Source organism: Lontra canadensis, unplaced genomic scaffold, assembly GCF_010015895.1.
Source record: "Lontra canadensis isolate GAN:19392208 unplaced genomic scaffold, GSC_riverotter_1.0 scaffold25, whole genome shotgun sequence".
NCBI lineage: Eukaryota > Metazoa > Chordata > Mammalia > Carnivora > Mustelidae > Lontra > Lontra canadensis.
Window position 1 is genome coordinate 18,589,740 of NW_022631019.1, and position 23,639 is coordinate 18,613,378.

Here is a 23,639-nt window from a genome sequence, read left to right on the forward strand (position 1 = left end):
GGCAGAGAAAACAGTGACAGGTGGCAGGCCCAAAGGAGTGTGGAGATGGCAGGCCCCCCCCCCCCCCGCCGCTGCTGGCCTGTGTGCCTCTTCTGTGGTCTGTGAGCTGTGGGTGGGGGGGGCCCTCAGCAGAAGCAGGCCTGGTTTGACTTGCAGCCTTCCCTAACCCCTGCCAGGCACATACCTCCTGCTCCAGCTGCGGACGCGGCATCTGCGTGCTAGGCCCGGTGTGCTCCTGCCCCTTCCTCTGTGCTCTGTCCACCGTGTAGCAATTGGGGGGTTGGGGATGTGCTGTGTTGCTGAGTATCTCTTCACACATCAGGATCTGGCCCCCACGGACCCCCTCCTGTGCTTTCCCGAGGCTCAGGATTTCTCTGGTCTGTTACAGTTTTTACAGGTCCTGAGCCCTTGCTGGGCCATGATTTATTTATGGGGCCGGAAGGAGCTGGAAGGGCTGGTTTACTCTGGGTAGTCCTCTCAGCCCACTTTTCTGGTCCCCACCTGTCTTTACCCTCTGACTTTGGGTCCCGCTCTCCTCACACTTGTCTTTTCTATCTCTAGGCAGAGAAACAGCAGGCGTTCGTGCTCTGGTTATCTGTAAAGTAGCAGAAAGCGAGAGCTCTGCCACCTTGGTGGCCTTAGAGGAGCTCTGCAGGCCTGCCCACAGTTGTCCCCTCCGGGAGAGGGGTTGGCCATGCCCACCTTGCCGGGTTCTTGGGAGGTTGTTACAGATAGTACAGTAAGGCTCCAGGCCCACGTAGACCCTGGAGAAATGACAGCTTTTGATGGATTCTCTGTTCCTTTCTCTCTTCCCCCCACCGACTTTCCCTCCTTTCTCTCTTCCTACCCCCACTTTCTCCAGAGGAGCTGGAAATACCCTTGCCAGCGACCCCACCCCACTTTACTCTGCTCCCATTTTCCTTCCTCTCTCTGTCTCTCTGCTTAAGTGCATCTTAACAGGGAACTGAAGTTTGCTCTTTGTTATAGCTATTAAATGCCTTTATGTTTCCCTGTTATTAATTTTTAAAGCACGTGCGTGAAGTGCTGTCCCTGTCTCGCTTCTCTGGTTAAGTGCTCCTGGTTGACCATCCTTCTCCAGAGATAGCGCTGGGCGGAGTCACTCAGTCCTGCCCCATGGGGGCCACTCCAGGCAGATGCCCCCAGGGCAAAGATGGGCTCCTCAGACCCAATTCTCCCCAAACCCCTGCTCCTTGGAAACTCCATTTCTCCTAGTCTGCTCAGCAGAAGCTTGGTTTCTCCAAGTGGCTCCATATTCTGACTCAATTAAGACTCCCGTCCCTCCTTTCCGTGGCCTTTTATGAACCTGCCCAACATTAATTACCATGTTTGTCACCGGGTAATAAAAATCTCCGAACTCCCTGCCACCAGATTATCTTTTTAAAGAAATGCAACTCATTTACAGTTAATAACCAGAGGCCCTGCCGTCCTTGGCCTGCTAAAGGGACATGATTTATACACCTGGGTGAGCCATGCGCTCGCATGCCAGACAGCAGTGCTCAGGATGGTCCTGGGTTCCCCAAGTCCCGCCCCAGGGCTTCCTGTCTGCCCCTGCTCCCACAGGGCTCAGAGGCTGCCCCACCCGCATGTGGCCCCCGGGGGACGGGGTGGGGGGGGTGCTCGCTGCCCGGGTGCATTCCCTCCGGGAGGCCGGCCCAGCACCTCAGCAGTTGGAGGTAACGCGCCGTCCTCTCTCTCCTCACAGACCACGTCTCGGTTGGAGGCCTCGGGGACAGTTTTTATGAATATTTGATCAAATCCTGGTTGATGTCAGCCAAGACAGATGTGGAGGCTAAAGATATGTACTATGAAGCCTTGGAGGTAAGACGGGCGCCTGTTCCTTCGTGGGCAGCTGGCCATTCACCCTAGCTCTGGCCCTGACCCCTGAGTGTCAGGGCCTCACCCACCCCTCCCCCATGGCGAGCTGGCCAGAAGAACAAGATCTTCTCCCTCCTGGCCATGTGCTTTGCACACCCAGCTGTGACTACTCAGATGCCTTGAAATTAGGGCCGCGTTAGCATCCTCATTTTACAGACACAAAGCCCACGCTCGAGGCGGTAAAGCCATTGGTCCGAGGTCTTACAGGGAGCGGCAGTTAGTCTGATTCAGAAAGCATGGTGTCTGGGCTTCCATGAATGTGTTAGAACCCAGAACACAGCCAGACACTGGCCTGGGAGCCCCCAAATGAGGCTGCCAAAGCAAGACCCTCAGCCATTTCCCTGCAGAGCCCGAGGGGCTGTAATTAGCCTATGTAAGCAGGGAAGGGCCTCCTCCAGTAGATCGTCCAATTCTGCTCCTTCTCTTTATGGGGATGGAAAACAAGGCCCAGAGAGGGAAAGGCACTTGCTCAAAGCCACACAGTACAGAGCTGGCAGAGCTGAAGCTAAAGCCCGATCTTCTAAGCCATTCCCAGTATCCCCCTAACTGTCTCTCCCTACCACTGGTCTGTCTACAGGGTGTGAACTGAACAAGGCGTGGTAGGCTGAGATGAGTCTCTCCAAAGAGAGGGAGAATTAGGATAGAAGAGGAAGGTGGTTAGCCTGAGCTATTGGAAAGGGGGTTACAGAATCCCATTAACCCATCAGTAGGTACTTTGGAGCCCAACTAAGGAAAAGGCACCGGGTAGGCTCCAGGCCTCAGTTTCCCCACAAAGTAAGTTGAGCAACTTGGATCTACTCTGCCACCACCTTGGTCTGAGATGTCATGTCCCCTAAACAAGTCTTCTTGATCCCCTCCCCTTTGAAGTCCATTCTCCCTCCACAAAGCAGCCAGAAGAACTAGAAATCCATGTCCCTACCTCACTGGCTCCCCTTTTGCATTTGGAAGAAGCTAGACTCCTCACCTTTGCCCACATGATCTAGACCTACCAATCACCCTGAACTCTTTCCCCCTTTACTCTCAGCTCTGGTCCCCCGCCTTCCTCAGATACACCAGACTCATTCCCACTTCGGAGCTTTTGTATCTCCTGTCCTCTCTACCTGGAATAGCATTCAAATGGCTGGGCCCCATTTATTGGTCAAGTCAAATGCCCCTGGAAACTGGCCTTTCACAGCCTCTCTCTGTCACATCCACCAGACTTAGGCTCTTCTTCACCTTCATCAACATCGAAAATTACTCCGAGCGCATGTTTGCTTACTTGTTCATTGCCTGTCTTCCCCAAGTAGAATGTGAGCTCTCCAGGAGCAAGGATCTCATCTAGTCATTCACCGTGTCTGCCTCACTCCTACGATAGTACCTGTGCATAGGAAGTGTACAATAACCATGTGAGCAAATGAACACATGATTGCTGAAGGGATGCATGGATGGATGGATCCGTGGGTGGAAGGATTGATGGGTGGATGGATGGGTAGGTAGAAGAATGGATGGGTGGATAGATGGATGGATGGGTGGATGGTTGGATGGATGGATGGGTGGGTGGATGGATGGGCAGGTGGAAGGGTAGATGGGTGGATGGATGGATGGGTGGGTGGATATGTGGGTAGAAGGACAGATGGGTGGGTTGGTAGAGGATAGATGGATGGATAGGTGGATAGGCAGGTGGAAAGATGGATACATGGGTGGATATGGTGGATGGATGGGTATGAACAGTTGCATAGATGGATAAATGAGCTATAACTATCCTCTGACTGCATGAATCTGGCCAGGAATGGTAGTGCTTAAAGGAAACCCATTGAAACAAGCCTCCACAGCCATGGACTTTTTAAACTGTAGGCTTGGTGATGAGTTTTCCCCACCCAGCTCCCCAGCACCAAGACCTTGGTCATGAAGCGGCTGCTGGGGCTCCAGTCCCATCTCTGTCTGCATCTCAGCCCCAGCTTAAGCTTCAGCTGAGTTCAGACCACAGCCAGTGTCTGCTGTCAGGGGATCAGTGTTCAGCCTGCACAGAGTGTGCTGCTGGCAAAGGCCTGTCTGCGCTTTCCACCATTCCTTGCAGGGTAAACATGAAGTTAGCAAGCAGCCTGGTTCCCTGCCCTCAGGGCACACAGTGGTTGAGGCTTCAAGGGAAGAAATGGCCATGAATTATTCAAGCAAACTGGGAGTTTTATGGAAAGCACTTGATTGAAGAGGAGAGAACCTTGGCTTTGCTCCCCTTGTTTGATATCCCCAGTGAATAGCCTGGAGTATCTCTGACCCTGGGTAAAGACTGGGCCTCTGGCAAGTTTGGGACTTTGAAGAATATTCTAGTAATTCTCAACCTTGTCCACACATTAAAAATCACTGGGGAAGCTGTAAAATCCCATTGTTCAGGCTGCACCCTGACAAGGCTACATCAGAATGTCTGGGCCCGGGCCCAGGAAACAGCCTGGAAAGCTGCCCTGAGGTGGGGTGAGACCACTGTCCAGCTGGGGTGAGTTGGGGACGACTCAGGCCAACAGGGCACACCCCTGAGTGTCACAGGAAGAGGGGCAACAAGAACAGGGAGAGCATCTGTCACGGTGGCCTCCTCCAGGCAGGTGCCTTGACTACCTTGTCTTATTTAGTTAGCCCCATCTTACAGATGAGAAACTGAGGTCCCACGGCAGCCAATGTCAAAACCAGGGTGCAAACACAGATCCGACTGACTCCAGATCCAGTGCTCCTGCCAACCACAAAGGAGCCTGGTTTGCCTGAAATCCCTCTTGGGAGTAAGGCCGATGGGGTCCCCTCCAGGAGGCAAAGGAAGGCAGAGTCTTTGAATAACCTCACAGCCATCCCAGGAATTATTCCCTTGTTACAGATTAGGAGAGGGAGTCTTCAAAAAAGGGAAATCATTTGCCCAGAGTCACCCAACCCTCACATTGCAGAGCTGGCATCCAAGCCCAGGTATCTCTTCCCCCTCAGCTCAGCTGGTCTCCTGGATGATTTAAGCCTAACTGGTCAGTTGCCAGCCTGTGCTGTCTTGTGTTTTGCTTAGAGTTTTAGAAAGCCTTGGTGTGTTTTTTTGTTTTTTCAATTCTTTTTTCATCTTTACACCTATCTGCTTGTCTCAGTTGTCCTCACAATGAGACTGGTCTGTCATTTCCTCTTTACCATGATTACTTAGCTTGGGGTGAACCCCAAATGGAAGTAACCCATGAGATCCAGTCTTGAAGGGACAGTCTCTGCGGCACCAGGGGAGACATCTCCCCGAGATGTCTGTGTTTTCCCCCAAGCGTCCACAACGGGTGGCTGGACCAGATTTCTGCACCCTGGACTAGCCTGCCACCCCTCCTCCCTACCCGTGCGGACCACGCTCTGCCCAAGAGCAGACCCAGCCCCAGAGTGGGCAGCTCCCAAGGCCCCTTCAGTCTTCCGCCCCCATGGCACAGGTGGTCTGCCACTCACATCATCAGAGCTTCCCCACCTGCTACTCAGTGAAGGTCCTAGAGCCAGCCCACCGTGCAGGACCTTGCAGGAGGGGGAAAGGAACAGATGCAGGAGGGGGAAAGGAACAGATCCAGGAGCGAATGTTGCTTGAGGACTTACTGTATGCCTGCTCCTGGCTGGAGAGTGGGGGTAGTGGTGGCTTCTGCCGTCAGGCGGCAGAGTCCTGGGAGACAGACAGGGTTGCCACAGAACATGCACGGAGGGAGGCACAAGGTGGGGAGAGCACCGCGTGGAAAGGGAACGGGAGGCGAGCACCGCAGCAGTGGCCTGGATGGGTGGCGCATGCGCAAAGGCAAGCTGGGGCCGTGGAGTCGAGGCGGAGCATGTTTCTTTCAAAATGCTGACCACAAATCGTAATTCCCCTGTGTGTTTGATTTTTTTGGGAATCTCCTAACAGGTGAACTCCCCGAGTCAGGGTCCAGGCTGCGTGTTTTCAGGGGCTTCATCCTCTGCCCTGAGCCTCCGCTCATGGAAAACTCAGTGGGAGGAGAGGGATGTGACTACTACAAAGAGGCTGGGGCGGGGGACGGACTAGAGAGGAACTGTCCGAGCCAGCAGGGGCTGAGGACGCAGTGTGAGCAAGTATGCTGAGCTCTGCACGCACAGCGCATTTGATCCTCACAACCGTGTGAGGTGGTTTACGTCCTGTTCCCCTTTCATACATTTACTTGTTAATCAAGGCCCAGAGGGCCCACAGAACCCGCCAATGTCACACAGCTTGGAACTGACAGAGGTAGGATTTGAACCTGAGGAATCAGCTCCTGGGAGCCATGCTTGTGGCATCAGGTTAAACTAGTCCGTTATTTACAGAGAGCAGAGACCCCTGGAGAATAGATTGGAAGGGGCAGGAATGCAGGAAGAGGCCTGGCCAGGGCCCCAGAGGCCCGGCCCGGGCCCCAGAGGCCCGGCCCGGACCCAGAGCCACAGGCAGTGCCATCACCTCTGTCTTCAGGCTTCCAGGGACTAACAGCAGGGATGGGGGGCACCCTGGCCTGACACCGCATCCCCAACTTCCTTAGAGTCTTTACCAGCTGTATCATCTCCTGTGGAAGTTGGGGATGGGGGCCCTCAAAGCCCCTTGCTACCAGAAGGAGCAGCCGTCAGGTAGTAGAAAATGCCCAGTTTGGGCATCTGGGGGCCCTTGTCCTGGCATGGCTGGGTGACCTGGGATAAGCCACTTGATCCTTTTGTCTGTAGAGGGCATGACAGCCATGTGCCAGGGTTGTCGTGGGCATCAAATGAGAAGGTGTATGATAAGGGCCTGTAGAGAGCAGCTCTTAACTTTCTATGGGTCCTTTTCGAAAACCAGATAAAATATAGGGACCCTCTTCCCAGGGAAATGCACATACACGAGAGTGTCACATACAGTTTGAGTGGCCTCTGGACCCCCTGGAGCCTGTCCACAGGCCAGCTGGGCTCCAGGTTAAGATTCCCTAACAGAGGACATCGTGGAGGATGGATAAAAATTTTTAAAGATTTTTTAAAAAAATATTTATACATAGAAGATATAAAAGCTTAAATAAGAGGGGCACCTGGCTGGCTCAGTTGGTAGAGAATGTAACTCTTGATCTCAGGGTTGTGAGTTTGAGCCCCACACTGGGTGTAGAAATTATTTAAAAATAAAATATTTGTTTAAAAGTCTAAATAAGAGACTCAGTCCAGGGAGCTGCCTTGTGTCCAAGACCCCAGCAGGCACCAGGCCTCAGCCAGGCGAGTGGCAGAACCTCCCACGGCTCCATTAGGGACCACCACCAGCTGCCAGCCAAGGTCAAGGACCTCCTTTGCCTGGGATGGAGGGCTCAGCAGAGCTGCGTTCACTGCTGTCTGCAAAATGTTCATTTTTCCGTCCTCTCCCCCTCCCTTCTCTGTCCCCCCTCCTATGCCCCTCCCCATTGTCCAACTCCCACCTTGCTCCCAGGCAATAGAGACCTACTTGGTGAATGTCTCTCCTGGGGGGCTGACCTACATTGCTGAGTGGCGAGGGGGAATTCTGGACCACAAGATGGGGCACCTGGCCTGTTTCTCTGGGGGCATGATCGCCCTCGGCGCTGAGGATGCCAAGGAAGAAAAGAGGGCCCACTACCGAGAGCTTGCAGCCCAGATCACCAAGACGTGCCACGAATCGTACGCCCGCTCAGGTAACCCTGCAAGGGGAAGGGGCGGAGGAGAGACTGAGGCTAGACACAAGGAAGGACTAGAAAAACCAGTAGAGTGGCAGTGAGTGAAGGGAACACATGGTCTTAGGGCAGTCTTGCCTTGGAAATTATGGAGAATTTGTACAAGGGGTGTGCTGTCAATGCACTGAGACTCTACCCTGAGTGAAAAGGAAAAAAGGGGTGATGTATCAAGCACCTGTGCCCAGTGTTGTTCAGCATTTGACCTGCACCATTGCTGAACCTCACAACACAGATAAACTGAGGCCCAGAGAGAACTTGGCCGAGGTCCGGTGTAAGGGGCACAGAGTGAAGGGTCCCCCAGGCTTCCTGAGCCTAGTTTATCCCTTCTCCCTGGGCCCTTACCCCTGAGTGTCCCTCTGCCTTTCCTCCCCGGCATCCCTCCATTTTTGGGGGTCTTACCACCTCTAGCACCACCCCGTGTATCACCCTCTTTGAATCAAGATCATCAGAAGGCTCGAGAACCTCTTGACCTTCCCCACCTAACACTCATCGCAGAATTGTCAAATGCTAGAGTCAGAAGGCATGTTAGAGAACATGAGCCTTGTCTTACACGTGGGGAAACTGAGTCATCCCAGAGCAGGGAAGTGACTTCGCCAAAGTCACACGGTGCGCAAGTAGCTTCTGATGTCATCTGAGGTCTTCTGATGCCCAGCTTCTTCTTGTGTGCTGCCTCTGTAGACCGTGCCCTTCAGAAAAAGCCCTCCCCCGGGGGCCCCAAGAGGTGCCCACTGCTATGGGTGTAATCCCAGTCTTGGTTAGAGGAGAGGACCTAAGATTTCCCATAAACCTGGCTCAGGTGCCACTCTGCCACTCACCAGCGGGGTGGCCTCCATTTTCTCATCTGTTCAACGGGAGCAATAACACAGGTCTCCCGGGATGAGATAGAGGGTCCCATAGAAAGCACATCTCCGGCCGCCTTTAGCCCCAGCATGGAAGGCATGTTTTAGCTTGAAAGGCCTTGAAAGGCATCTGCGACCCTCCAGTGGAATGTAGAGCTCCCTGAGCTGGTTACATGAAGCCTGCAATTCACAAGGGGGTTCTCACAACGGGTCTGCAGTTCCCTTCAAAGACCCAGAACCGTAAACAAAAAGGAATTCTCAGGAATAATAAAAAGCTCAAAATTTGTCTGGGACAATCAACCCAGACCATAAAAGACATCCACGTAAGAGAGCTTGCTGTGCCAGCCAGCCTGCCCGTCCACGGACAGCCACAGTGGGCGCTTGTGCCCCGACCCCGTCCGCAGCTTGGGCAAAATGGCTCTTTGCTAGCAGCCAGGAGCAACAGCAAGCATCCAAGAACTCGACGAGGCCATGGTCCGGCTAATGGCACAGCCATTCTGTGAAGCCCTCCATGGAAGAGTAGAATGTCCTTCGAGGCTCTTGTCGTCTAAGAACAACCTGGGGCTTCTCGGGGTCCTGACCCGATGGGAAGAAGGAAGGCACACTTAGGACCAGAGCCTGGCACTTGACCGACTCAGGGTGTGCAGGTGCTGAAGGGAGGAGAAGCTGACCCCTCTCGCCTAAACTCGGGGCCTAGAGTCTCAGACCCAGGAGGCAAAGAACAAGAGCACAGTCCAGGGAAAGGGCATCAGACAGATCCAGTGTCACATTCCAGCTCAGTCACAGCTCGCTGTGTTACCTTGGACAAATTACTTAGCCTCTTTGATCCTCAGTTTCCATATGCCTGAGAGCGAGAGAGACACTAATATCTACCTTAGAAAAAACAAAAGAAGAAGAAAACAAAAACAAACAACATTTGTTAAGGATCAAAATAATGCACCTAAAGCACCCAGCACAGCCCTTGAGATCAGTGGTGGCTGTGGTGGTTATAATTATGGCCGTCCAGCAAATAGGCACCAAATTGTCCAAAAACAAACCAGTGACCCAAAAAACCCACAAAAAACTGAGGGCTGCCTGCATGGCTCGGTGGGTTGGTCCTGGGATCAGCCCCACATTATTGGGCTCCCGGCTTGGCTCATCCGGGAGCCTGCTTCCCCCTCTGCCCCTCCCCTGGCTCTGCTCGTTGTCTTTCTCTCTCTCTTTCCCTCCCCCCTTCCTCTGCCTCTCTTTCTCATAAGTGCTTTCTCTCTCAAATAAATAATCTTTAAACAAAACATCTCAGACCTCTTTAAGCCCTCTTTATCTAGCTGCCTCTGCCTGAGTATGTGCCTTCTGGGCAGTTCTTCCCCTGTCTCACCTCAGCATCGTCCCAGCCTGTCGGCTCTGGAAGGCTCCTTCTGGGAGGTGGGAAAAGCATTTCCCTCAGAAAGGGGTCTTTCTCTGTGGAGAAGCAGCACCGCAGATCAGCAGGTTAAAGGACCTGCTAAGTCCCATAGACAGACTGTTTCACTTCATTGACCCTCTGTTCCCCAAACGTCCTTAAACCTGAGACCCTTTCCTGGCTGGTTAACATCTTGCAGACTTTATATCTCAAAACACAAGTTGGGGAACATCTCCCAAACCTTTCTCTCCCCAGATTACTGGATAGTTCATTTGGACTCTCAGATTCTAAAACTACACAACGTTCGAGTCCTCAAGGGTCTTGCTTTGGCCTGCCTAGGCCAAGAGGGAAGCTGGGCATTGCCAGGCTCGGCAGTGCAGGCAAGGGCTCGGCCTGGGCCAGTCAACCTGCCAGGGCTTCCAGGCCACTGAGAGTGCTCCTGGGGTAGCTGGGTCCTGAAAAGCAGGAGCTGGGAGGTCTGACCCAGGTCCTCTGCTTGGTCCTCCCCGCAGATACCAAACTGGGGCCCGAGGCCTTCTGGTTTAACTCGGGCAGGGAGGCCGTGGCCACGCAGCTGAGCGAGAGCTACTACATCCTGCGGCCTGAGGTGGTGGAGAGCTACATGTACCTGTGGCGACAGACCCACGACCCCATCTACAGGGAGTGGGGCTGGGAGGTGGTGCTGGTGAGTGCGCTGGGCGGGAGGATGGGGGGCCCACTGCGTGACAGGTGCCCCAGGAATTCAGGCAGGGTCCAAAAATCCTCCGAGTTCAGGCACAGAGAGGAAGGTCACACCAGGTTGACGTCTGGCTCAGGTTCCGAATGCAAAGAGTCGAGGTGTAGTTGCAGAGCCAAGAGTCCCCGGCTGGGCGAAAGTGGGCCGGGAAATTATGGAGAGGGTTCTGGGCGCCCACAGCCTTTGGGGCCGAGGCTTCAGGGCCAGCAAACTTAGAGGGCTAAAGGCAGGGCGGGAGCCAGAGGGACACAGAGCACATGTGGTCACTGCCCTCTGACCGTGAAGCCTGAGATGGTTTCAGATTTCTCCTCTCAATCAGGAATAGGCTGCCAGGCTGACAGATCACCTCCCTCCTCTGCCCAAAGCCAGCTGTGCCCTGGGCGGCCCCCACCTGTCTCTGGGCTCTGTTCCCCACTACTAGCTCGCTTGTCCCCAACCACCCAGCAGGGAACGGGTGTCAAAGGCAAGTATGGAAAGTCCAGAAAGATGGGTCTTGAGGGATGCTAAGTCTTCTCTGTCCAGCCCCTTCCCAACTTTCCCTAGGGCCCCTTGCTCTCAGAGGCACAGACTGTCCTGGGGAGAGCCACACCCAGGACATTATACTTGGGGAGGGCCGAGGTTCACCTATGTGGTTCAAAATCCCCCTGCTTCCCCAAAGGCCCCTTTCTCGACCAGTGAAAACCAAGTAAGTGTTCTGTGCTCCTGGGCCCTCAGTGCGTAAAAATGGCATTTATATACAAGAGCAGACAGCCGGGGGCCTCCCACCTCTGGACGAGGGACCGAATCTCCACAGGGAATCCGTGGGGTGTGCTAAGTCCAGTCCCCAAGTCCCAGCCTTCCGCTGCCTTCCTCTGTCCACCGCTGTGGGTGAGTCTGTCGGCTCAGCCTGGTTCCCTGCAGGGCCAAAAGAATATCCTCTGAATTCAGACCAGGAGAAGAGCTCGAGCTGGCAGCCATCTGGGACTAAGCTCTCAGCCCCGGTGGCAGGGCAGCTGAGCCCTCGAACAATAATTTGGCTTTCTGCTTCCACAAATGCCAGGGGTCCCCAGCAGAGTGGTCCGGGGTCTGCCTGTTCACGACCTGGGCAGGCACGAATCTTGCGTGGGGGGGCCTCTCCTCTCCCTGCACCAAAGCTGCCTCCCTTTCCTTCAGGCCTTGGAGAAATACTGTCGGACGGAAGCTGGTTTCTCCGGGATCCAAGACGTGTACAGCAGTATCCCAAACCACGACAACAAGCAGCAGACTTTCTTTCTAGCGGAGACACTAAAGTGAGTTGGGGTTTGGCTGTGTTCTTTCCAGAGGGAAACTGGGACTTTCTTAGGGATGGAGAGAGGAGGAGGGCAAGGCCTAGGGTCAGCAGTCCCTCCCTTCACCAACAAGTTCTGCCATCACAGGGGGGCCCATGGCTAGGGGGCCTGGGGTACCCAGGATGCCCCTCAGGCCAGGTGGGTTTCTCCCCTCAGAGAGCGACCAGACAGCACCCCAACTCCAAGTACTAGCGGTGTGCTAAGTTAGTTACTGTAACCTGTCTCCTTGAGTCCGTTGAATCTCTGAAACCATGTCCTCTTCTGTAAAATGGGAGGAATGATAGCAACAGTGGTCACTGCTGTTGACCTTCCCTCTACAGCTTTGCTCCTGCACTGTTCCCTCACTTTCTGGGGGTGGAAGTCAGCCACCCCGTTTCCTTGCTGTTTCCCAAACCTTGTGCTTTACCCTTTGCAATGGATTGGAATAGTCCATTCCCTTGGCTTAGGGAGCTGGAGTTCTGGAGTCACAGTTCCCTATTCATTTTAGAGTCCTAACATCCGCTTTAGTCTAGAGTCTCCTGGGGGGCAAGCAGCCTAAGAGTTTGGACTGGTGCAGTACTCAGGCCACCATGAAAAGAAAGAATCTAAGCCATAAGGGGACCTGGCTGGCCTCTCCTACAGGGGGCGCAAGTACCTGAGTGAAGGCAGATGGGTACAACGTAACAGAGGAAGGCCAGGGGCAGAGCCAGAGTTAAACCAGGTCTGACTGCCCCAGATCTCAATGCTCTCTTCAGCATCCACAGCACCTTCCCTGGGACCAGTGCTGCAGGTAGACCCTGGATCTCAAACCTCCCTGCACCCTTAGCCACAGGCCCATGTTGCAGAAGCCTCTGAGACTGGCTGCCATTGGTCCCCTGTTCCCCAGGGCCCTCACCAGCTTTGTCTTGCTTCCCTCCCTACCCGGGGGGCACAGGTATCTCTATCTTCTGTTCTCTGAAGATGACATGCTCTCCCTGGAAGACTGGGTGTTCAACACAGAGGCCCACCCCCTCCCCGTGAATCACTCGGACAGCTCCAGCAGGGCTGGGGGCCGACTCTGACCCGTCTCCCTGCCGTACCCGGGGTCCCGGAGGGCTGCCTTGCCTTTTCAGGATTTGGGACTGTTCTCAAAGGGATTGGGAACATAGGCCCCATTCCTGGCAGACCCAGGGCAGATGTGTCGGACAAGAAACTTCTTTTCCTCTGTGAGGAGACAGGACTTGGAGACGCAGTGATGTCCCCCCAGGCCCAGACTTTCCTTTCTACGGAGAATTTCTATGAAACCCACTCACTTGCCATTGTAGGGCCCAGTGAATGGAGGTTTGCATATTGTCCCCATGCCTTTGATTCACTTCCTCTCATTTGGGGAGGGTTTTTTTTTGTTTGTTTGTTTATTTTGCTTGATTTTGCCTTTTCTCTGCAGTTGTGTTTTATCACAAATTACAAATACAGTTTCAGAATCATGGGCTTTCCAAAGCAGCAGCATCTTGAGAAACTAAACCTTAAAGTGTTTGCACACAGACCTTGACCCCATTTTCTAGATCTTAAATGCCTTCTGCCCAACATTTACTATACGTTCAACTACGTGGCATTTACCTTGTAATTTGAGGGGACGTTCCCTTTTTATTTGGGCCTCAGTGTTAACGAATCACTAGTGCTATTTTCATTATTGTAATGGGAAAACCTGTAAACTTACAATAAAAGAGTTTATTGAATAAGAAATACAACTGGGTTCATTGCACACCAGTGACTCCTGGGAAAACCACAGCAATGTTATCACCCAGAAAAATAATCAACCAGCAGTTGATTTGACATACAATTTAGTCACGACTCCAACTTCTATTGCCTTCCCTTAAATTTGTCTTAAAAATTCAGGAAGGTTGAAGCCAATCCTTTAAATGGAGTTGGATGTTTATATTTAAGGCTTGGAAGAGGCCCAGAGAGGACCAGCAGCTTGTCTGAGGTCATCAGCTGGTAGAGGCAGGGGGGAGCCCAGTCCCTACAGTGTGCTTAGGACCCCCGTCGTGTGTCCATCGGTTCTCATTCAGGAGACACGTGATGAGTGCCTGTAGGAGACCAGATACCGGGCTAGCTGCTAGGGACACAGCCGGGAGTGAAACAGTTGTAAACCCTGGCCTCAGGGAGCGTACAGCCAAGCAGGCGAAAGATGGCCCATAAAGTAGACGGACAGATAAGCAACATGACTGCGAGTCACGTGAACTGCTACAGAGGAGATGTGGGGCCGAGGCACCTGTGGCCAGGGATCATCTTAGGGCAGCAAGGAGAGCCTCTCTGAGCAGTTGACTTTCAAGCTGAGACCTGGAAGATAAGCACGAGCAGCGGGAGGACTATCCCACAAACCCACTCTCCCCAGTGACATTACCTGCTCCCCCCACCCACCCAGAGGCCCAACACCTTGAGGCCATGTGCAGAACAAGGAGTTGAGGCAGGTTGTCCCACAGCTGACCACACAGGGGCATTCTGAACCCTCCCCCACGCTCAGCTGCTTCATTTTGGCCATTATAAACTTGAGTAGCCCCTGGGGTATTGAAGCCCTAGGCCAAGTGACCTGGCTTTACGTCCACACAGTGGGACCCTGGATAGGTCACCTCACCTCTCAGGCCATTCTTCCATCAAACAGAGGGAGGAACCTCCCACATTCCAAGGTTGCTGTGAGAATAAGTGGGAACCACTGGCGTCCTGGCCGTGTGGGAAGGGCTTCTTCCTTGTTCTGGAGACACAGATGCTTCCAGAATCTTCGTAAGCAGTCAGAATTATGAGGGAGCCATCCCCATGGCAGGAAACCTGGTGTTTGGTGAGTAAGTCCCTGCCTGAACCCAGGAAGTCACTTCACTTTTGACAGGCTCCGGAGACCTGCCTGTGTCCATTAAAACAAATAAACAAACAAAAAGACACACACAAAAAACAAAAGCAAAACAGAAAAACCCACTGTACAAGCATTGTGGAAAAGGTGAGGAATATCTTCATGCTAAGCAGGAAGAAAACCATCCACCATTCTACCCTCCAGAATGAATACTGTTATATTTTCTTCTAGATCTTTTTCTATGAATGTACAGAATATATTTTGCAACGCGGCACCTTACTGTGCATACTGTTCTACTGTAATCTGCTTTTGCTCTCAACTATATTTTGTGAAGACCTTTCCATGTCAACAAATACACCTTTATCACTGTTCCTGGCTGTGGAATATTCCATCGTGTTCTGTATCATGCGTTCTGGATCTAAGCCCCTATTTCTGGGCATTTGGGTTTGTGACAGTTGGGGCTCTCGGTTACAAATAATAGAAAACAACTCTGTCTAACTTACGCAAAAAAAAAAAGAGGGGGAGGGAGGTGGGAGGGAGAGAAGGAAGGAAGGGGGGAAAAAAAAGAGAACATATTGAAATGCTTTGCGGTGACTCATGGGATCCCAGGAGAGTGAACAGTCCGACCACAAGGACTAGGAAGAGGACGTGGCCAGGAATCCAAGCAGCAAGAACCAAGGGGGCAGTCTCTCCAGTACCCCCCATCAGGACAGGTGAATTCAAACATTTCCAGATCCTACTGCCGCCCTTCAAAGAAGCGGGCTTCCCATTGGCCCAGCGTGAGTCACGTGCTCCCAGCTGGCAGCCGGTGGGGCATCCTGGATGAGGGACCCACTGGGACCCCATGCAATGCCCCACGGGCTGTACCCGGGAGCAGAAAAGGAAGTTTGCTACCAAGATAATGAAGCCACGCACTTCATTTTGCCTTTTGTGAAGGCAAAACAGCAGGACTATTCGCAGGTTCTGCTTTGATTCTTTTCAGTATTTTAAAGAGAGTTATGAAGGCATCCTTGACCATTCTTCCCTCGCCTCTGGTTCTGCACCTCAGAATCCACTCCTGGAATGTCTCTCCATTGCAAGGCCCCGGGCTCCCCCGCTGGGCCCCCAGGCTCCCCCGCTGGGCTCATATTGCTGTATTGTTACCCCCACCCCCCACCCCGTCACCAGCCTTCTGTCTTCTGCATTATCGCTGGGGGCAAGTTGTAAAAATGAATATTTTAAAATTCATCCTCCAGGGGGGCCCTTGCAGGTGGAGAAATACCATCCTTTTGGCAACTTAACTCCATTCCAGGGATAAAATAAGTAAGGCCCAAGGTAGGCTGAGCAGAGAGAGAAATTAAGGGATGAGTCATCTTCATGGAAGGAGGAGCCACGGAATCGGAATCCCGGTTCTGGAACCAGTGCTGGTGGCCGACCCTTCTTCCCCCGCCAAGGGTCAGCGTGCTGCCAGTCTCTTTTCGGAGTCTCGTTGGAGGGAACCACCTTTTGCACCTGTTTTCTTCACAGAGGGGCGGGAGGCTGCCCAGAAAGCTTGATCAGCGGCTGGCTCCGGGCACTGAGGCCCGGAAGCGCTACACTCCTGAGAAGCTGGACAGAACCCTTCTCCAGATGCTTCCTTTTAATCCCCTGTGTTTGTGAAGATGTTTTGTGCATCACGTGTGTCCTTGGCAATCGGCAGAGTTCAAATCCGAGTGCACTGGGAAGAAAAGCAAAAGCAGAAAATCTGGTTTAAAGGCAGCATCCTGGAGACCCACGATGTGAATCTCACCTCGGCCTCCTTTGCTTTGGGGAGGGGACTTCTTCAAGGTTCGCCAACGTGCTGGAGACAGGGAAGGGCCAGCTCCTCCCAGCTCCCGCACGGGGGCTCTGCTCCTTGATTATGTGGCGCACAGACACTCAGCCCTCTGTGACTAAAGCTCAATCACACGCTAATGGAGGTGCTAATGCTATTTTTTAGTATCTAAAAATATGTTTAGTTCCATATATTTGGAACAACATTTTGATCCTGCTTCTCCTGTCTCTTAAGACAGAGCTTCTCAAACTTGAACGTGCACCTGAATCACCTGGGGATCTTGTTAAAATGCAGATTCATATTCAGCAGGTCAGGCACGGAGCCCAGGCTCCTGAGTTTCTAACAAGCTCCCAGGAGATGCAGATGCTGCCGGGCCTCAGACCACACTGAGTAGCGAGGCCTCCGCTAATGCCTGCTCCTTTGGTTTCTGCTCATCTGCTCCCATGGAGGGGTCCCTGCGTGGCGCAGTGGGTTAAGCTTCCGACTCTGGTTTTCAGCTCAGGTCCTGATCTCACAGTCATGAGATCAAGTCCGGTGTCAGGTTTGGGCTCAGCAAGGAGTCTGGTTGAGATCCTCTCCCTCTGCCCCTCCTGCTCGTGCTCTCCCTCTCAAATAAATACATAAATCTTAAAAAAAATTATTTGCAGGTCACCTGGGTGGCTCAGTTGGTTTAGCGGCTGCCTTCGGCTCAGGTCATGATTCCAGGGTCTTGTGATCGAGCCCCACATCGGGCTCTCAGCAGAGAGCCGGCTTCTCTCTCCACTCTGCCTGCTACTCTGCTTACTTGTGCTCTCTCTCTATCTCTCTGTCAAATAAATAAATAAAATCTTTAAAAAAAAATTATTTGCATCCATGGAGTTGTAACCTCCCCCAAGTGGAGGGGCTCAGGTGTTGGAATGTCATCTGCCTTGGTGGCAGAGGAAGCGATCACCTCCAACAGCGGCTCCCCGCGGCCTCCAGCATAGTCTGGATGAGACAGGAGCTGGCTTGCTGGTGGCTTAGGAGAACTTTCTGTGGTGATGGAAATACTCTATCTCTGTGCTAATAGGGCGGCCCCAGGTGGATATTGAACACTTAAAATGTGGCAAGTACAACTGAGGAACTAAATTTAAAATTTTATTTCATTTTAATTAAATAGCCATAGGTGGTCACTGGGCGCCATTTTGGACTTCAGTCCTAGGATCTAGAAAGCCAGTCCTCTGCTCACTGACTCCCTGTCCCACTGGACCCTCTACCACCTGCATCATTACAAAACTAATCTTAGCACAAAATATATTGTTTGGGGAGGTGAGGGGTCCCTTGGACGTACCTGGTTAAACTCATTCCAGTCTCTGTTTTCAACAACAGCCTCTGGTTTTTGTTTTGTTTTGTTCTCACCCACTGTATGTCTGCAAATGTGCAGACAAATCAGAAAGGCAGAACAGGAGAGGGTGAGCATGGACTGACTGAAACCATGGACCTGCCCTTTCCCTGGGCTGTGTGACCTTGGGCAAGCCCCTTAACCTCTCTGAGCCTCTGCCTGTCACTGTGGAAAGGGAGGGAGATTTCGAGGGTTAATTGAGTTCCCCAGCGTAGTAACTCAGTACATATAGTAATGATTGTTACTGCTATTATATGAACGCTCTCTGTAAACTAGAAAACGCTGCTGTCAAAAATCCTTCTTTTTAAACAAAATGCTCTGAAACTTGGAGAAAACTGCATCAACCAGGCCCAGGAGACAACCCAAAATCTCAAAGCAATAAATCTGAACATTTTCTGCTTTTCACGTTCAGCAAGCATTTTGCCATTAGCCCTGAATCTATGAAATTGGGAAACTGGGGTAAAGATCCAAGGGCTTCCAGGGGCTGGCCTGGTTGGTGGGGGTGGGGGAGGCTGTCAGGAAGACAGGGGGAGGGGTGCTGCTGCTCAGGCAGAGGGGGAGGGCTTAAGGAAGATGCTGGGAGCTTGCCCAGAGTCTAGCAGAGGCTCTCCGCTTGCAGGGGAAGGGGTGGTGGGGTGGTAGGGTGGTGGGAAAGGTCCTGTTTATCTTTCCTCTTCAGGATGTACCTGATGAATCCTTCCTACAGCTCTGGCAGGAAGGCACGGCAGGCAGAGATTTACAGAGCAGGAAACTGAGGCCTAGAGAGACCTGCTTAGGTCAAACAGCCATTCCTGACCTCTGGGCAGATGCCCACAGTGTTCCCCCGGCCACACTCCTCCTCTCCCCTCCCCACATAAATGACCCCAGATCCAGAGTGGCCCTCATCCTCCTCCGGACATTTGCTCATGACGGTTTAGTTTTTAAACATACTGTTCCAGCCCAGTAATTAACAACACCCCTCTCTGCTCTCAAAAGTGTCCCGATTTGGACAAAAATTTTGAGCTCTCCCTGGTATGAATGTAAAGAATGATAACTGAGATCTCTCTCCCAGAAGCCTTCAGTGTTTCAGAGAATGGTAAAACCCAACCCAGAAAAGCGTGCAAATAGCCCAGAGATTCTTTCCTTTTAGAAACCAATCTAGAGTTGCCCATGTTCTCACATACCTCCGTCCATTTCCATCCCTGTGCCTATTGCCTGGACTGTCCTCTGCACCCCCCAACCCCCAGGTATGCCTACTAAACTCCCCTTCATTCCTCAAGGCTGCCCTCTATGTCACCTCCTCCAGGAAGCCTTCCCTGACCTCTCTCTACCCTTCCCTTGAGACAGGCACGTGCACACACATGCACGCCCACACCTCAACTTCCCTCTCCCAAGGCTTTGGATTTATTGGCCAACCTTGCAGTCCTCAGGGGTGTGGCTGTCTCTCTGCGGGGAGACACCCAGACCCTCTTGCCCTGATGCTCAGGAGCTGCTCACCACCGGTCACTATTCCCTTGGGAGTTCCCCTGACACCTGAGGCAGGGGTTTCTGCTTTGGCCCACAGAACGATCCAGCACTGGGCCATTGTTAGAGCCGTGGTTCTCAGAGTATGGAAGCTGGGTCCAAGGCACCGGCAGCAGCAGGAGCTTGTTAGAAATGCAAGTTTTCAGGCTGAACCCCAGACCTTCACAGGTTACGGGGCTCCTTGCCCAGGCCACCGTTTCAGAACCCTCCAGGCTCTGTAATTCCACAGGTGGCCTTTAACCATCTCTGCTGGGCAGTGGGCAAGGGGCTGCAGGGGCAGCTTCCACAAGACAGACAAGGTCTCCGCCCCCGTGCGGCTACCAGACCAGGGGCAGGGTGGCAGAGCTCGGTGCTTGGGAGGCCACCAGCAGGGGACGTATGAAAGTGACAGGGGGACAGTGGTGATGGGGAGCAGACATGTGTGACACACCATTCCAGGCAGCGGGAACAGTGAGTGCAAAGGCTCAGAGGTTGGAAGTACGGGGAGGGCAGTGGTGAACGCAGGGTGCTGTCCCTTGGGTCGGAGCAGCTCGGGTGGACCCGCCTCCGTCCTGCAGGGCCTCGAGGCCCAGGACAGAGTCTGACTTTAATCTGAGCAGCAGGAAGCCAGGAAGAGGCTAAAGCAGGGCCATGAGATGACCTACTTCGCGTTTTTGAAAGTTTCCTCTGACTTCTGAGGGGCGAGGCCTCGGATTCATCTTCCCCTTACATCTGTCTCGGGTTCTGAAGCAGAAGCTTCTGAGACTGGCTCCCCGCCCCCCCACCCCACCGGCCCCAGGAATACCCGAGAAACAAGGGCCTCCTGCCCTGTGTCTCCATGATGCTCTGGACTCTTCCCATCCGGAGGGGGACAGGAGCCTCTCCCTTGCCCTTTGTTCCTGCAGCTTCCACTCCCCTCTGTGGCCTCACTCCTGTCAAGCAGGTCCGGCTGCGCTTTTGATAACTGAAGCTGCTTCCTCAGATGGCCGGTCTTGTCTGCCAGCCTGTGCGGAGCCAAGACTGTTTTCTGGTCTGGGGCTTTCTCGTTTCTCTTCAGAATCTTCTGGATCTGTGGCGGGTATGATGCCAGTGAGTTCTGGGTCTCAAACTTAGTTTTCTGTCCACCTTCACCCCTCCCCCATGGGCAGTTCCAACCAGGAGATGGCCTTCCATGGAGGGTCCCGCACAGGCCTCGATCTACCTGTGTCCCCTGGTTGTACCCCCACCCTGTGCTGGGTCACCTTTCCAGCCTCACATGTTCTTCCAGCATGAGGCTCCCCACCTACAATCACCATGTGGCCTTGGCACCTTTCCTGTCGCAAGCCCCCCGATCACCAGCCAAGGGGGCCACTCGACTGCCACCACCCATGTGGCTTTAGGGCCCTCCCAGTGGGACCTGTCACTGCACCCTAGGGAAGACATCTCACCCGCTCTCTGACCTACTGCCTCTTCCACTGGGGAATCTCTCTGGGATCTCTCCCAGAACAGACAGTTTGTTGGAGAACAAACAGATCCAACCTTCTAATCCCCTCTCTGCAGAGGTCAGGAGCTATCCGCCTCCTCCCCTCTCTTTCATCTTTGTCTCCACATCCTTGATCTTTCTCTTAAGGACACCCAGACACCCTTCCTCCCTCCAGCCCAATCACTGTGTCTTCCTTCATGTAGCTTTTTATTTTTCCATGGCTCTCGTCTTTTAAATTAGTCCCATTTTTTCCTTGAACCTTTAAATGAAAATTTTTTTTAACGATTATAGTTATTTATCTGTTTGAGAGAAAAAGAGAGAGTGCGCACAAGTGCAAGTAGGGGGTGGGCCGATTGGGACGGGGAGGGACAAACAGACTCCTTGCTGTCCTTGCTGAGTGGAGCCCGATGAGGGCTCGATCCCATGACCCTGAGATTATGACCTGAGCCAAAATGCAGTGGTCGCTCAGCCGACTGAGCCACCCAGGTGCTCCTGAATGAAATTTTTTTAAAAAGAACTTTTTTGGGGAGCACCTGGGTGGCTCAGTCGGTTGAGCCTCTGACTCCTGGTTTCAGCTCAGGTCATGATCTCAGGGTCATGGGACTGAGCCCCAAGTTGGCTTCCACACTTAGCATGGAGTCTGCTTGGGACTCCCTCCACCTCTCTCTCTCTGCTCTGTCCCCCTGTTCCCTCTTGCTCAAATAAATAAACCTTTAAAAAATAAAAGAAGTTCTTATTTTTTAAATAGGTTCCATGCCCAACATGGAACCTAGCGCAGGGCTTGAACTCACAACCCTGAGCTCAAGACCTGAACTAAGATCAAGTGGGATGCTTAACCAGCTGAACCACCCAGGCGCTCCTTAAAAGAACATTTTGACTGAGGTATAGTGGAGACACAGTCACATGTGCAAAAGTCACAGAACTAAGTATACGGCTCCGGGAATGTTCACCTGTGTACACATTCACGCAGTCTCCCCCGCATCAAGATAGAGAACATTCCCATCATCCGGAGAGCTCCCTCCTGCTGTCTTCCAATACCCACCACCCTGGGAGCGAACCCTGTGCTGAGCTCTCCCACCGCGGACTGATTTCAGGCAAATGGCATTTGAATTCCCTTTTAGTCTTCAGATTATGGACATTCCACTGAGTTTTCGGTCTCAAATTTATAAAAGACAACTTGTAACAACTTACGTCCTATATACTCAGGGCTCTAATGCTTTTTTGTCTGGTCATCATAAAGCCCTTTTCTATCCCTTTGCGGGTGAGATGTACGAGTAAGCACCTTGAGGGACCCTGAGACGAGTCCTTCCCATGGTAGGGGGCCAGCTCCTCCCAGCTTGCCCAGAACTCTGAGCAGCCCCCAGCCTCGGCATCCCCTCCATCCTGGGCAAACCGGAAGCTGGACCATCCCAACCCCTGTTCTCCCCTTGGCCCCAGCCATACTTCAGAGTAGACATGAGGAGCAGAGCTCGAGGCTGTTGACCCAGCACCGTCTTCCTGGGCCTGACCTAACCATTTGAAGGCCCCCAAATATCCCACTCATTCTTTGTAGCTTGCATGAAACTTGCCTGTCTTTGTATTTGAGAGCTTGGCCTCCAGTCCTGAAGGAGCGACAGGATGGGAGGAAGCATGTTTTAATAAGGAGGAAAAATTCTTCTGGATTTGTTATTCCCTGCTCAGCACTCCAGAACGCCCCCCATCCCCCGCCCCACCGAGGAAAACTCAGCTAGGACTCCCTCCGGCCCAGTGATGCTCAACCCAGACCGTGCGTCAGAGCCGCCGGGCGGCCAGGTGATTCTAGTAGCAAGTAGGTGACCAGCCCTGTGCCCATGGGGCTGAGAATAAAGCTGTCCACGTGGGCAGAGTCCTGGGGGGCCTTGCCTGACCCCAGGAAGTAGGTCTCCCTGACTGGACAGGACGAGAGCCTAGCCAAAGGCAGTCGTGACTCCCACAATTCATCTCTTTTCTGGCTAATCATGGCATCAGCCTTGTGCCCCTGCATCCAACCGAAGCCACTCAGCACGTGGAGGCAAGGCCACATCTGTGGCCACGTACCCGCTGCTGAGGCCACGCAGACCAAGGGCCTCTTCTCTCTCCTTCAATGATCTCATTGACTCCTGTGGCTTTAGTGTCATTTATAGGCTGGTGACTCGCAAGTTTATGGTCCCCATCGCTCACAGCTGCAGACTCCTGCACATGTCCCCTCCCCCGACACTGCAGCAGCTCAGGGTCATGTCCACACGGCAGCCTGGGCCTCGCAGGCTTTCCTACCTCTGGAAGGAAGGCGCCATTGTGTACCTGACACGGGCTGCACGACCTGCTCCACCCAGGGCCCGATGTCTTTGGGCTGAGACTGAACCAGCCTCCCCTGCTCCCTCTGTCTACCCCGGCTCCCCTTGTTCTGTTCTCTACTCGGAAACCAGAAAAGTCTTAAAAAACAAAACAAACAAACAAACAAAAAACCTCAGCTTTATCGGGACATAATGTTTGTGTCATAAAGCTCACCCACTAAAAGTGTACAATTCGTGTTTTTGTAATGTACTCACAGATTTGTACAGCCATCACCATAATGTCCTTTTTAAAACATTTATACCCCAGAAAGAAGCCTTGTGCCCATCAGCAGCCACTGCCTACCCCCCACTCCAGAGCCAGGCAACCATGAATCTACTTTCTGACTCCGGACTGGCCTTACAGGACCTGCCACCCTCATGGAATCCTACAGTAGGTGTGCAGTCTCTGTGTGCGGCGTGACGACCGACGCTTGTCCATGTCATCGTAGGTCACAGAGCCTCGTTCCACCTTATTGCCCTGAAACCTCCACCGTGTGGATTGGCCACATTCTGTTCATCCACTCATCAGTGGAGACTGGGGGGGTATCTCTCTTTTTTGGCTACTGGAAAAGTTCTGTTTGAAGACACATCAGATAACTACACTGG

General features: G+C 52.9%; 1 protein-coding gene across 1 annotated transcript in view; it reads left to right on the forward strand.

Annotated features, from left to right (window-relative positions):
* MAN1C1 (mannosidase alpha class 1C member 1) overlaps window positions 1–13,505 on the forward strand; it is a 135,474-nt gene extending 121,969 nt beyond the window's left edge. The window contains exons 8-12 of the mRNA XM_032863807.1: window positions 1,724–1,839; window positions 7,283–7,502; window positions 10,274–10,446; window positions 11,650–11,765; window positions 12,718–13,505. Coding sequence (XP_032719698.1) covers window positions 1,724–1,839; window positions 7,283–7,502; window positions 10,274–10,446; window positions 11,650–11,765; window positions 12,718–12,844 — 752 coding nt within the window. The 3' untranslated portion in view covers window positions 12,845–13,505. The remainder of the gene's footprint in view (window positions 1–1,723; window positions 1,840–7,282; window positions 7,503–10,273; window positions 10,447–11,649; window positions 11,766–12,717) is intronic.
* Window positions 13,506–23,639: the final 10,134 nt, after the last annotated feature.